Below are 15,298 nucleotides of genomic sequence, written 5' to 3'. Positions count from 1 at the left end.
TTGCAAAGCCTGTTTAGGATGTAATTCTTCAATGTTTTCAAAACCATAAGTTTCAATCTGCCTAAATAATTGTGTTTTAACACAATTATCAGTAGTAATAACGCTGATGATGTCCTCATGGCTCTCTGATACAGTACTTCACATTAACCTCTGTATACATAAGTAGTAGCAGAAGACCTCCTGACTGAGAAACCTGTGAAACCTAAATCCCATCAAAGGAACAGGGCTGTGGGCATGGTCATATATACATATACGTATATACACAAATGCGTAACAGTATTACTGCATATTACTAAATTGTGACTTACTCCTTTTCCACAGTCATTAATAAAACTTCATTTTTGTACGTACCAGAAAAGCAAGGGCAGCATAAGAAACTTGTCTGTGGCCAAATGCTAGAAAACAGAATGAAATGATAAATTGCATTTTACGGTATGCACATGGTTTGCTATGGGTGAAATTAATCTAGTGCTGAGGAGCAGAAATACTTCTTTCCTGACAGGCTCTGCAGAAAGATTGGATATTATCACACAATATGAAGACAATACAAATAGTAACAGCACTCTAGAAATACCAGTCTCTTCACCACTGATCTCAAGTCAGGTTTCACCTAATGTTTTTTACTTATTTGCCATCTTCATCTATCCAATTGTTTTGTCAAAGCAGCTGGTGGTGGTAAATTGAAAAGGCAAAAAGAGTAAAGAGAAGTAAAGGTTAGTGGCAGAACCAGGCCAAGAATCACAGCCTTATCCATAGGCCTTTCTATCCCCATGAGCAGAGAACCCAATACATAAGCTATCTGTAAGGTACAACATACGCAGTTATTTTTCCCAAGAATGCCAAGGCAGTGGTATTATTAAAAAAAAAAAATTTATTTCAAATGCAAGGACCACTTTTTAATGATGCTGCACATACCTGGCCCCCAGGGGAAAAAAGGCAATGCCCTGCCTTCTCCAATGCTTTTTGTATCTTTTCTCTCTCGTTCCCCACCCTCTGTGGCCAGAGGAGGCCTTGTACATGTCTGCAAACTTGTTATCACTCGGCATACAAGGGAGATATCTTGCTCACAGCTTCTCCCTGCAACTTCCTCTGAAATGCAGAAGGAAGGAAGCAAAAACCATCTAACCTGTTTGAGAAGGCATTTTACAGTCTTCCTAAGTGAAATCGAGTTCTAGCTTTCTGTCACAAATTCTTCCAAAATTGTACCTATCCCTACATCATCCACTACCTTTTTTTTTTAGTAGTGAGTCAATAGTGAGGCTTTACTACGTAGCTACAATATGCTTCAGTCTCACCATGCAAGAAATATATTTAGCCTTTGTAAATTTTACCTGTCATTTGCCTGCCTTCTCCTCTTTGCTCTTGTCCCCAGACCATGTTCATCTCCAAAGGTTTGCAGTTCTCAAGTAAACCTTGCTCACAGATGATGGACACAAACCATATGTATATACCTCATCTCCCTGACCAAGTCTCATCAAGCCTTTACTTTTGAGAACCCTTTTTTTCTGGCTGGCACATGACTCCTCAGTGATGCCAAGAGCATGTGCTAAAAGGCCTCCTCGGAACCACCAGCACATGTCAACTTCTGAGCATGTAGCTGCTAAGCAGATGTTCTTCATAGGCCCTTTGTCAACCTGGCTTAACTTACCACTCCTGTGGTAAATTCTGCAACTATCTTGCCTTTCCTTGCTGGACTCCAGACCAGTCATTGCTGGAAAGGGCTGTGGAGGTTACCTGTTCCTGCATCCAAAATAAACCATCAGTGTTTTACTGATTCCACTAACCATGTCAGAGGGCTGGTGATCTCCATCATCAGACCCAAATACCTATAACTGTCATTTTAAGGCAGTTGTAAGCAATTGGAAATATTTCTTCTAAAACCTTTCTCTTCTGTATCTTGAACAAATGATTTCCTCAATAAAGAAGCTGAACCTACTGATTTGATAGCCCAGACCGCTAAAAACTGTGTCTAGGGAGTTTTCTATATTGTCTGCAGCTTTGTTGTTAAAGTCACAGCAAATTCAACTGTCTTTCAATGAATCACATAGTTTTGAAACAGAATTTCTGTGCTGTTTTGAAAGAAAAGCAAGTGTCACGTACAAGAATTTTTTTATTGAGAAAACTTAGCAATTTACCTGAGTGTAAATAAAAATGACAAAGCAACTGCTTTGTTCCCAAAGCTCATAGATAAATCTAATATACAAAGGAAAAGAAAGACTATGGTGTAGCGAGGGAAGTAAAACAGCAGAAAATAAAACTGAAGCCAATAATGCTCAAAAGAAGCAAAGGCTCAAAGAGTAAAAAGAAAAAGTCATGAAGATACAGCAGTGCAACAATCAAATATGATTAGAGGAAACAAAATGATGAATGAAACCTGAAAGTTCAAAAAATAGGATCTTTTGGTTATCAGCAGTATGGGATGGATTTTTACTGATTTCTCACAACAACAACAACAAAAAAACAAAAGAAAGAAAAAGAAAATCCTAATTTTCATGAAAAGGATGTATCTTTAGCAAATAAATATCTCCTCCAAGAAAATGCAGACAGTTCTAGTTTTCTCCTGTATTCTTAATACAAATGTTGTGAAGAGGAGCAAAATTTTTGTGTTTTCTCCACTTGGCCAATGTTTCCTCCACTTGGCCGATGTTTCCAGTTGATAAAACTGGAAAGTGATTGCCCATTATTGAACAGGCACATACATTTGGTGGCACAAGCAGAGGTGCCTCCAACATAAGAATCTTCCTTCTGACAGGGTGTAAAGGCTATTTTCTGCTAGATTAGTCATATGATCCCATGTGGGACCATCTATTGATTTTGGAGGACTTGAGGTTACATGCCAAAAACTTTTTAAAACCAAGGTCAGATTTGTGTTCTACTCATACATACATGGTGGAGTATACCGTGGGTGGTTGATGTAGTAGGCGATCCAGGATGTGAATCCCCAGTAAAAGGCACAGCCCTGAAACAGACAAAAAAAAGATAATCTTTTTGAAAGGGCAATAAGCAAGTACAAACTGGAACTTTATAAACATAAATTCCAGTAAGTGCAAAACCCAGATGACCACTGAAAGACTTTGCAGTGGCTTTGTGAGTCTCAGAATATATATCTTTTTTAAGATGCTGTGAAGCTAGGGGAAAAGGAAAAAAAGGACACAACATAGATTTTTATTATTATTATTATTGTGTTAAATGTGTTTTATGTCTGTTGTAGGAATTGGGGTTTGTTTTCTCATTCTTTGATTCTACTGCTGAAGAGCACATTTCTCTAAGTTGTACTATTAAAAGTCTGGGGATGGTGAACACAGCTGAGCTGTTACTGTACCTTAAATTCAGCATTTCCAAGCAAGATAGAGCTAGACAAACAGAATGTTAAACCAGACAAAACAATAAGGAGTAAAAGTGAATAAGCCTGGTTTAACCCTGTCAAAAAAATAAGGAACATCCTTCCTATAAACATATTTGGCCTACACACTACATCTACTCCCATAAATTGCACCCCATTTTATCATCTTGCTGAAAAACAGCACCCCAACTGCCTTTGCTTGGTGATTGAAGCCATGGGCTTAGTAAAGCCCAAGCAGAGATAATGTGATTATGTTCTTGATCTGTGTAGGAGTCACTGCTCCCATCCTTTCTGCAAGAGTAAACCAAAATCCACCAGCCAAACAATCAAAACCACCCCGGAGACTGGATAAAACTTTTCTGTGTGTCTAAGTTAAGGATCCCATGCTCAGTAGCTGTTGAAGAAGAACAGTGTGCTAGGACTGGATGCAGTTCCATGCCATAAATAGGGCTGCAAGTCAGGCTGTCTCTTTTTAATCTTTTTATGCAATGTCACTGTGGAACACAATGGGATAACAGTAACTCTGGGTCTTTAACTCCCACATACATGAGTCACTCTGGTTCCAAAGCCATTTGGCTTATTTAGCTTATGCATCTCTATATGTGCATCTCATTAGCTCCTTTCTGACTGGAATTGAGTCAAGCCCCTTATCATGGCCGTATGTTTATTTCCTTTACTAAAACCCTAAAAACATTCAAAACATTTAAAAGGAAGGTCTTTAAGTCACATTGAATGAGGTGGGGGTGTGATACAAAGTGACCGAGATAGAGTGTGTGAAATAAAAGAAAGGAAAGTGTATGAGTAATGACACACAGTGGACATTCGGGAGGCTTTGGGAGACAGAAGACTAGGCCAGCTCAGTATTGTCCTGCCTGAGGCCTCCATCAGAAGAATTTTTTTTCTACTTGTAATTTGATTTTCGCTTCCTAATGCAAGGCCTGGCTCTCTCTCTGTATTTATGTTGCACAGAGGTAGTAGTGCGTGATTTCTATCAACATTGCTAGATGTTGCAGCAGCAGCTCTCATAATAAAATAGGATTCAGTCTCAAAAATATCCTGGACATGACAATCAGCCCCTTGGGTGGATGAGTCAAAGTGGACATTGACATGCAGGAACTAAAATGGACATTAATTTTAATTCATGTCCTTGGGGACATGGCCCTGAAATTTTCCTGTGTCTGTATTTAGACTAAACATGGTTCTTGGAACTACAAAATAAATTTTTATTTCCCTATCTCCTTCCAAGGACTCTTTGATAGGAGAATATTCTCTCTTACACAAAATGATAAACATATTGGTACCTTTATCATATTTTTCAGAGGAGTGTGCCCTTCTGAAAACTTGTGAACAAATAATGTCTCCAGAAGATGTCTGATGTAGTGTAAACAGTGACAGAAGCAGGCCAAGCTGGAAGAAAAAAAAAAAGAAAGGAAATTAAGGTAAGTGAAAGATTACTTTTTATTACTTCACAGTTAATGTCATGAAAGGAATAAGAACTAATATTCCAAAACTGCAGTCACATTGAAATAGGGGGATTTAAGTTATTGTGTTAATTGAAGCATCTGGAACCAAAGATTAATGGAATCATTTTCAATGTTGTACAAAGTTGCTTGCATTTCGCAGGGAAGCAACTTATTTTTTACTAGCCTTGAATTAGAAAGAGCTTCTCGAGCTCTGAATGTGATACATAGCCCTAAAAGACATTTAGACAGGACAGCTGTGTGTACAACCAGGAGTCTGACGTGCTTTTCAAAAAGAAGTCTCCTATGTTTTAAGGCCACCTTAATGCTCCTGTAGGATGTGTCTGACATTTAAAAACATTTTGAATATCCTTGTCCTTTGCCAACTCAAGTAGCTGCATGGAGGTAGTTTGTATTTCATTTCCTTGTGGACGCAAAATGGGATTTTTTTGCAAAGTTAATCCATTCTGATGGCTTTTTCGTTGCCTGTTATAAAGAAATGAGGTAATTGTGGTAGAAATTATTATACTGATTCTCTTTTGAGGACGATTATGAAACAATAACAGGCATTGCTGATTTGCTTCCGAGAATGAGTTGCAGCTCATAGTGATTGAGTTTCTGAAACAAATGTCAAGAGTGATTCTTGATGGCATTTTATCTTGGTTACATTTACCACACTACCATAGCCCATCTTTCTGCAAACCAATTATAAGACATAAATGAAAAGTGGTTTTCAGCATGTAAAATCTCAAATACTTTTATTATGCATCTTGTATGGAAGCCAGAGTCAAAGATTAAACAATTTCAAAGTGATTAAACCAGAGAGAGTTGAGCTAAAAAATTTTCAAACAATTAATGACTTATCCAAAGCCTGGAGCAAACTTTCAGCTTTGCTGGGAATTTTAAAATGAATTTGGCTTAGGATGGGGCCCTCAGATGAACCCATTAAGGAGTGGCCACCGGAAGGATTCTGTACACTCCTTGCCCACATAAAAGAAGGTAAAGGTGTTTCTGGTTCTTCTGTGCTCTCCCTTTAAGCATATGAGCAAGAGAAGGAAGACAAACATCTTGCAGCTCTGGATTTACATTCAATTCTCTGTTCTAATTCCCAGCTCCACTAACCCCCTTAATGTCTCTCCAAGTGTCTATCCCTCCATCTGTAAAAGGTATTATTACTCACTGTGTTTCTCTGCTGTATACTAGTTCCCTCGATTCTGCAATCATAGTGTGGAAAAAGTGCTGTGGGAGAGCTGTACAGTCCTTTGAGCTTTCTAGTTCCCTGTGTGCCCTCCAACATGTAGTCCAACTTACACAGATGACAGGCTTTCCTTGGTCACATTTTACCCTTCTGACAGGCAATAACCACCCAGAATGGGGCCAATTGCACTGAAGGGAAGTTCCTTAAGTGTGAAAGTTCCCAGCCTTCCTGGTGCATTATACCACCATCCTGTGGAGATGCCCCTTTAGAATTTCTTGACCTGACTCATGACATGCACACCTGTTGAATTTCCTCCTTCTTCTGCCTAGGTGAGCGCTGGTGTGGGGGTAGTTATCCTCTGTGCTGGATGCTGATGCTACTCATCTCATGAGCAGGAATGTGCTATAAATAGACTGGGAGTGGGACACCTGAAGTCTTGTCCTCTCTTCTCTGTCAAGCTTGACTTGGTCAAGTTACTACCCACTGTTTTTATTATTTCACCCTCTGTTCAGGCTTTGTGTCTAGAGTGCAAACTATTTGGAGGAAATACTGCATCTCCCATGGTGACCATTGCAACTGGGATCCCGTTTTTGGTCAGGCTTATGAGTTCTGCTAAAATGCCAAACCCTCACTGGTAAGAATTGAATCTTAAACCAGGTATGAAGCCCCATACTCTGTGTAACCTCCTCCCCTCTGGAAGTGCAGTCTCCATCCCTCTGGCTCCTCATGCTTCAGGAAAGTTGTTCACACAAGTGTCACTTACTGAACCACCGGGTGGCGGAAGTTCTTCCTACTTTCCACTTGATCATAAATAGTTGAGAGGCGAATATAAAAGAGCAGATATATTAGAAGAGGTCCAGTGTATTCTGTTAGAAAAAACTAGAAATGAAAAATAAAATAGCTGTATCAGAGTAGAAAATTGTACCAGTAAAGGTATGAGAAAAAGAATACCCCTATCCACAACCCTATTCATCCTTCAAATGGCATTTTGGCTTCATTTTGAGGACTTAAATGACACATTGAGGGTTTTTTCTGCTATCTCTTTAGCAAAGGAGTAAAATCCATCTAGAAAGTGTGAGAGAGGTTTCTGTGTAGAAAATCAACCCAGTCAGGAATGCTTCATGGAAGGTGGTCAAAACCATATTTATCTCCTCTTTATATTTTTGGCTGTGACATCAAAAGCCCATTTGGAATCAAAATAGGACTGAAAACCGAGGTCCAAAAGCTGAAGGCAGCTTGCTTTCTGCCAGAGTTTTTTGCAATTAAGTGCTAAGTCAGTTAAAAGGCAACCAAGCATGACAGAAACAAACATAGCCTCAACTCCTGGTTGCTAGCAGAGTCATCTGGAAGGGAGGGATCATTGCTCGAAATTTGGTGTTGGGTGGAAGAGCAGGACCAGCCTGCCTGGTGCATGGTGCTTTGAGCTTTTGTTCAGTGACTAAGTGGTACTCCGCCTGAGCAGATTTATATACAAGTAAATTACCCTGTTGTGATGAAAGTAAAGCAGGAAAAAAATCATTTCATCTTCCCACTGTCACCTTTGCTAGACACCGAGAGCTGAGAGAAGGGGCAGGAAGAGAAGGCAGAGTCATAGAGCTTCCATGAGCCTCCGTCAGTTTTAAGTCCTGGCTTTGTTTTGGTACAGTCTGTATTGCCTTTTGTTGGGGAACACTCCTAGGCCACAAACAGCTGGAGGAAGTAAAACAAGGTTAGAGTGAGGTCAGGATTTGATCATCTGTCCCCACTGGAATTAATCTCAGAATAAAATGGAAGCGGTATAGTCCTGCACGTTTACAAGCACTGGCAAATCATAACTCAAGTGCATAGTATTGCTTAAGGGGTACAGATTTATAATTAATTGTCCATTTGGCTTTAAAGTGGCTATTCACACTGCTATGGAATTGTAATGAATAAATACCTGTGGCTTAAGGAAGCAACACTGCATTTAGACTACCTGTCTCAAAATTAGTATTTGGCCCCCCAGGATGCTGTTCTTCTAATTGCTCTTCAGAAGAGCATTGGAGAAGAAAGGTTTTCCTGCAGAAACATCCTGCAATTAGGTTCCCTTCATTTGGGACCCCCAGTACTATTTCTTTTCTTCTGTTATAGGGGGAAACTTTTTGAAATTTTAGCCTTTCATAGCAGGACTGTCTCCAAAAGGAACAGATTGAAGTGTTCTCTACCAAAATTTTCTTTTTTCCATGAGACATCATTACTTCTGTGCTCCATTTAGACTCTGCATGATCCCCAGAGCAGGTGTGTGTGTAAAAACATTTAATCTAGGAGAGTCTAAGAGCACATTGTTGTGGAATGCTCCACAATTAAGGGCTTATTAGTGTTTTGTCCTAATAGCAGTTGTATAGGTCTGTTCCTAACTGTGAGCCCACTGTGTTAGGCACTCTGCAAACCCTGTAAGAGATGGCCTCCACTTTTAAAATTTGATACAGTAAATATAAACAGTGGTGGTATAGAGGACAGAGGTGCAGAAAATATGGCCTGGGCAGGTCAGTGCAAAAACTTGGAATGAGCTGCTTTCTTCAGCGTAGCTTTTTCTGTCATCCTTGAGTTGCACCACAAAATACATCCATAACTGCCAGCTTTTATCATCTGTTTGGCACAAGCATATTACAAAGCTGCCAGGAAGAGTTTGGCAGGACTTAGCACCAAGTCGTGCTTATTTGTCACTGCACCAAGTGTTCCCCCCTTGCCCCTTGACTGATTTCAGATGCTGAAAGAAGGAAACTTTCAAAATCCAGTCTCTTTTTAACAGCCAAAGCGACCAAGCACATAATACCCGAATCCCTGTGATGAGGTTTGTTGTAGGAGGGGGAAATGCAGGGTGTCTCATCAGAGGAATTCAGAGAAGCAGCTCTTGAGCTGGGGTTTGTGGAGGTGAGCAGCACCAGCATGCTCAAGGTGCTTCACAGAGACACCTGTTATGGCTGGGGACAGGGTTCAGTCTTGTCTGTGTGTCGATCACATCCGACACAAAGTGTTAATCAACAAGGTGGAGGAAGGTGGTCCAGGGTCAGCCATGAGATTAGCAATCAGAGTAGGTACTGTCTGGCAGGCAGGACTATATTTGCCTTTGTCATGACTGTGCCACATTGCTGGAACATAGTTAAGATCGGTAACATTCTGTTTTAGAGGATGAGGTTCAATTTTTTGTAGTGGCTTTTGCTGTATTTTATTTTATTTTGCTTGAGTTTCACACTGTTTCCTTCTGTTGCATCTCCCATGCTGCAACCACTTCTCTAGTTCTCTGGCCCACTGATTTTAAATTCATCAGAAATGAAAAATGAGTTCCAGAAAGCCAGCAGAGAAACTCTGCTAAAAATTCCCATGAGTTCAAGCAAGTGAAAGGGAAAGCAGTCTTAAATTAACACAACATTACAATAATTTCAACCCATTGGCAATCAAGGGCAAGCACCATTTTTTGAACTATTGATTCTCAATGAGTGTATTCAATTAAGCCTACCTAATATCTTCAGACTCATCCTACAGATGACTACTTGGGGAGTTATTTGTTGTGTCAAGGATCAGTTCAACCTATCACTTTTATAGGTGTTCAAAATTACTAATTCCTGCTGACATGTCCTGCAAAAATAATAATCACATTTTAAACTAAAGCATGAAAATAATAACATTGTAGCTTGTTGTTTCTGAACAAAAGAAATACCATTTCATTTTAAAAAGTGATCATTTAAAACATAGAGCAGTTTTATTCTGTAGAAACATTAAAAAAAAATACTTTTTCTTTACCATCTTGTGGTCCTACCTAGATTATTTTGATGTATTTGGTGCAACCAAATATGGTAGTCCATAATAAACACAAAGATCTTTTCCTGGAGGAGCATTATGTTTCTGTAACAGTGAGCATAGGTCAATAGAATTTAACTTTCGGGCTTATCATTAACTCTCTGAAGAGAGAAAAGAGGATCTTTTTTCCACATCTGCACAGTTTATTTCGTAGCATGCAGAGTGTCCAGTTCTCTCACCTTCCTTCTCTCCTCTCCACTGTCTTGCATTATATACTCTATATACCTCTCATTCTCAGTAGCATAGAGAAAGTGTTCTTGAATCAAAGTATTCTTGAGTCAAAACTCTCACAAGCATGAGCTCCATACAGGGTGATAAACTCAAGGTTCTTTAACTTTCTCAATTATCAATCAGGTCCACGGGGATCTGAGTCAGTAACACATAAACTGGAAATATCTACTACATAAACAACAAAACTGAGATCTGAAACGTGCCAAAGGGGAGCAAAGATAGGATTTTCCTTCGTTGAAGAGAAGATGAGACAAATGGTAAAATGGTAAAACAATACACAATAGCTAATCTGCAAACCAGCAAGGCATCTCATCTTACATGAGCCAGACTGTACCTGCTTCTTTTATCTCTGTTCAGCTGATCATGCCAGTAACATCTTGCTGAACTGAGTTACAGCCAGGTCAAGAATTAAAATCCCAGACCATATAGGGCAGAGGGTTTATTTAGGGAGGCACGAATGGAGCAGAGGTGAAAAGAGTTTTTCAAAGTTATTTGAGGGAAGGTGAGGTGATTTTTTGGCTGGTAGGGGTAGCTGACATTACCCCAACAGGTCTACTGAAGGGAATGGAAAGGATTTTGATTTGGTTAATAGTACCGTGTGTACTGGTTGCAAAAAGGCAGAAAAAGACAAAAGGAAGCTATAAACAGAGGCAATGGAGAGGAGGGAATCTGAAAAAATTCCAACAGAATCTTCATAAATGAACAGCCCACATATTTGTATCTTCACGAGGGCATCAGCTAATTCCTCTCTGTAATGTTTATGACATGTCCTTTCTGTAATATCACACAACACACCCTATCTTATTGCCTCTTGGCATAGTCTCACATTATCTCATTTATGACAAGCAGCAGAGCTGAGGAAAGGCTGAACAGCCTCTTCCACACTGATCCTTTCCTGAAGCTCTTTCCATGCCATGTAGGGGGAGTTTCCTAGTTCATTGGTACTGGTTGTGATGTTTTCTCTTCCACTGTCCATGGGATGTCTGGGTTCAAGCAGGAAAGCAGAGAGTGCGGGATGAGGATAATACCCTCAACCAGGACAATGACTTTGGGTCACTGTCTGTAGCTCTCAGCACAGCAAGAGATACAAAACAGCTCAAGTGTGTCCTGGGTAACTCTAATGGAAAAGCAGCTGTAGTTTATAAATTATCTAATGGACAGGGCTTAGTTTCTCTGATAAATATGAGACAAAGGCACTAGATGCAGGTCTGAGCCAAGGTCAGACTGAGGCAGTACATACAGCACAAAGAGGAGAATCTACTGATATCAAACAAACAGACCATTACTATGTGTGAGTGTACAGAGCACAGCTTCCGAGAAACCCAAGAGATCAGGCAGTTGAATCCGCCCAAGTCCCCAGATCACATTAAACTTAACATCTAACTACCTTAGACTCCTTTTACAATCCCAGCCCTAAGTACTCTTGAGCTAATGATCATTAAGAAACGTTATTAATTTCTAGACTAATTTCTGCTTCATACGCTTTGTTACCTCATTAAAAGCCATACTGTTACCTGGGGATGATAATGGCATACTTTTAGTGCCATCTCTAAATCTTCACCTTTGTAAAGTTTCATATTTTCATGTTTGTAAAAATCCATGGCAACAGCAATTTTGACTCAGATAATACAATTCTTAAGGGCTGCTTGAATATTCAATGACTTTTTGTTCCAGTTCTCATGTAATCCATTCTGCAAAACTTAAATAGTGCATGCAGGGGCAACTGAAACTTCCCTTGTCTGGGCAGACTCTGCAGTGACTTGGTGTCTATGAGTATTTCAGGCTGCAGCTCAATATTTACTGCAAATACCAGAAATAGGGATGGATTTGCTGTAGGATTTTATAGGCAAATTGCAGCTCACTCAGGACAGCTGGGGAGTGAACAGTGATGGACCCTGTTTGTCCCTGAGTCAGACCTATGCTTGCTCTGTGGAAAAAGAGAGGTGAAATCCCAGCTTCCTCCTGTCTCTTTTCTTAAGACTGAGCTGTCTGAAACCTTGGCATCAGACCACTTCATACTATGGTCAAAATTCTTCCCTGAGACCACAAGCCATTTCATGTTTCTTACTCAAAATGGAAAATTACTGCAAAATAATGAATGTTGTTCTTATGTACACATATGTATGCGTGTTGTATATGTTAGTACTTATGAATATTCAGCAAAACACTCAAGTTCTGTTTGTAACCAAACACCAATGTGAGTTCAGATGTGCTGCCAAACCTTTACAGGGCTTTGACAGCATTTTGAAATCTGCCATATAATGTACATCATTTTAAAATGTATATTTATCATCTGCTATTTAGATACATAAATGAAATAGTGATTTTTAACACCTGGTTATTATAAATAACCTCATCTAGTTCTTCAGAGTGCTTTTCATCCAGAAGCCTCAAAGCACTTTGGAAAGAGAAAAATACTGTTATTTTCTTGCCACAGATCTGGGAAATGAAATACAGAGAAATTCAGTGACTTGTCAAGGGCATCAGTCAAAGGTGGACAAAGAATGACAAAAGGGCCTCTCAAACACTAGTTCAGTCTCTGGTTCACTCTCTTCAACACTGCTTCACTCTATGGTTCACTCTTCTCTTTGTGGTCTCCTTACACTCTGTATGGGGTTGGTCAAAATTCCCCATATAAAATAATTTTGCCAGACCTACACATTCTAGAAGGACTAGAACTGCTAAAATTTGCATAGATTGACAAAATGTCAACCTCCTTAGTTACTGTGAATACAATCAGGAAAGCATCTACGCTTATCAGCGGAATACATCAAGTAGCTCTTTGTTCCTTAAGTAGCAGGAAGGGTTTAAGCATAAGGTTGTGCATAACTGAAAGAAACAGCTTGTTCTGTTTATGCTTTGTGAATTCCCTCTACCTTCTTTTTGCACTGGAAGTGGTAAAAACTCAAGGGTATTCCTATAAACACTTAGGCATACGTTCTTTCAGCCTGCTGTGCTCAATGGCAACTAAAACATTCACCCCTGAAAATTAATTTTTGTAGTAGATCCCTAATTCCCTTTGGCACCCGAAAAATGGACCTACTGACATGGTTCATCACAAGCTAGTGGCTTTTGTTGCTGAGACCAAGAGAAATTGTTGCAACACGGTTTGCATTATTAGAAGCAGCATCTGAGGAATCCAAATCAGCCAGCTGGGCAGTTTCAGAGGTCTCCCCTTCCCTTATCTGTTGACTTCATGCTCTCACTGGGCAGTAACAAAAAGCCAAAAGTATATGTGGCCCAAGCAAAGGCACAAACAATATAAAAACATGGCAAGAAATCAGGCAAATGCAAGCTGTTCTCTCCTGATAATCCTGGAGGTTGAAAAATATTAGACTTAATTAAATGAAAAATAAGACCAATTTTGTGTGTGTAGTTTGCCTTTGTGAAAGGTCACAGTGTTTCGAAAGTCCATGGCTTTTGACTGGGATCAGCTCAAGACTCGGCCAGCTGTACCAAGGTAGAGCAACACTTACTGTGTGTTCAAGCAGAAACAAACCTCTGCCAAGTACAAACTGTTAGCTGTAAAATAGAGGTGCTTTGAATTACAAGTAATTGGAGTTGGAAAAGGTGCTGTCGAGGAAATAGTGAGTTCTTTTTTTCCTGACAATCATCTTCTATGAGCAAATTATGTATTGATCCAAGAGGTTTAGCAATGAAAAACCAGTTGGGGATTTTTCTCTCTTTGGCACTTTGTTGTAGCCATTCTTAAGCCACCCACAGATTTACACAGAATCACATGTTCTGTTTACTTGGCACTGCTGCAAAGTTTTTTCAGGTACCCACTATTCCCTTAAAGTGTTATTCAATTTTTAGGGTCCTATTCCCACAACTAACCGTGAATTGGCCACAAAATATGCAAACCCTCATACTTATCTGCTGAGAATTATAGTCAGTGACATTCTCTGATACATCCTATAGATCCTCAGTTCCCTCTCTTACCTGGATCTCAAATTCCTTTCTAAACTATGATCATATCAGTTTTCTTACATTTATCATCTTTATACTGGCTCACTAGTTTTCTGGGACTCTCAGTCCTCACACTCCTTCAGATTTCTCAGATCCTCTCTTTTTTTTCTATTGTAATTGTCTGTACTTTTATATTCCATTGACAGGTTATAAACCTTTACTGAAGTCTCTTCTTCTGTTCACAAATTAGGGAAAATATCTTAAGTTGTTCCCCATGGGGAGCACAAAGCTGACCTCATTATAGAGAAGGTGGAGAAAATGAGTCTGCAGCAGTTTGGCTGCCTCTTTTCCAAACCCATCCATATGCAAATTGCTTCCTATCACAGTCATCCCACAGACTTCATGGGATTGTTCCACATTTACAGGACCAACTCACTGTGTTTGACAGTCAGAAAAAAACTGCTCCTCCCATATTCACCACCCACCCACACCCACAGGACAGAAAAACTTTGGCACACTGGCACTGTGTGAGTAAGAGAAGAGAACCACGGTGACTGAAACACTGCCTTCCCCTTGAGAGAACAGGCACATCTCATTATTGCACTTCCCCACTGTGTGTACCTGCTATACATAATCACACAGCTTCAAACATAGATCTCTTGGCTTCCTGTTCATTTTCCACAATGTCTAACTTGGTGATAAATTTGCCTGCCAGCCAGGAGGGAACAGATTAATTAGCAAAAAATGTGGGGTTTCAGACTTCAAAGATGCTCTTGGGTTTAAATAAGTATTAGTCTCCACATTGCTAAATTGAGCAGAGTTTTTTTCATTGGGAAATTTGAAATGGAGCAGTTCTGCTGCCAGCCGTACTATTTTAAGGCCCTCAAGAGTCAAAGTGTTTAAGCAGTCCCTAATCTGAAATCAAAGTTACAAAAAATATTTGCTGAAGTACTGTGTTTCAGGGTTAATCTTCTGAAATTCACAGACTTGTAGGTAAAATATATTTTCTACAATTCTGTGCTGTTTTCTTAGTTCTATTTGGATGCTTCTGGTAGCCGGCCCAGGTGGCAACAGGACAACAGAAGCTGATAAATCAGAAATTGCAATCACTGCTCAAATGAGGAAGGCTTTAGCAGAAGTGCGAATTTGAGGATGAAGAATGGAGTTTTTTCTTCCTTTTGACTACAGCAGCAGTGTGCATTATTAGTAATAAAACACCAACCATGTATTTTACTATGCTGCATTGCAATGTATAAAAAGAGGTGTCTGTCAAACATGCTTAGGCCCAAAATTGAACAGAGGTTAAAAATACAACCCATCACTCCAGTGGTAGGAATT

At 39.7% G+C, this 15,298-nt stretch overlaps 1 protein-coding gene across 9 annotated transcripts in view; it reads right to left on the bottom strand.

Moving 5' to 3' along the window:
• Positions 1-15,298, bottom strand: part of TECRL (trans-2,3-enoyl-CoA reductase like) — a 73,464-nt gene that overhangs the window by 18,313 nt on the left and 39,853 nt on the right. For 8 of the 9 annotated variants that reach the window (XM_051789553.1, XM_051789550.1, XM_051789552.1 and 5 more), the window contains 4 exons: positions 6,765-6,880; positions 4,645-4,750; positions 2,887-2,959; positions 352-395 (listed from right to left, as the gene is read on the bottom strand). In XM_051789553.1, coding sequence (XP_051645513.1) covers positions 352-395; positions 2,887-2,959; positions 4,645-4,750; positions 6,765-6,880 — 339 coding nt within the window. The remainder of the gene's footprint in view (positions 1-351; positions 396-2,886; positions 2,960-4,644; positions 4,751-6,764; positions 6,881-15,298) is intronic. The other variant, XM_051789555.1, reaches the window with a different exon arrangement.

Source organism: Manacus candei, unplaced genomic scaffold (genome assembly GCF_025592945.1).
Source record: "Manacus candei isolate 608988 ecotype Guabito, Panama unplaced genomic scaffold, ASM2559294v1 h1tg000028l, whole genome shotgun sequence".
Classification (NCBI taxonomy): Eukaryota; Metazoa; Chordata; class Aves; order Passeriformes; family Pipridae; genus Manacus; species Manacus candei.
This window is presented reverse-complemented; position numbering and strand designations above follow the sequence as displayed.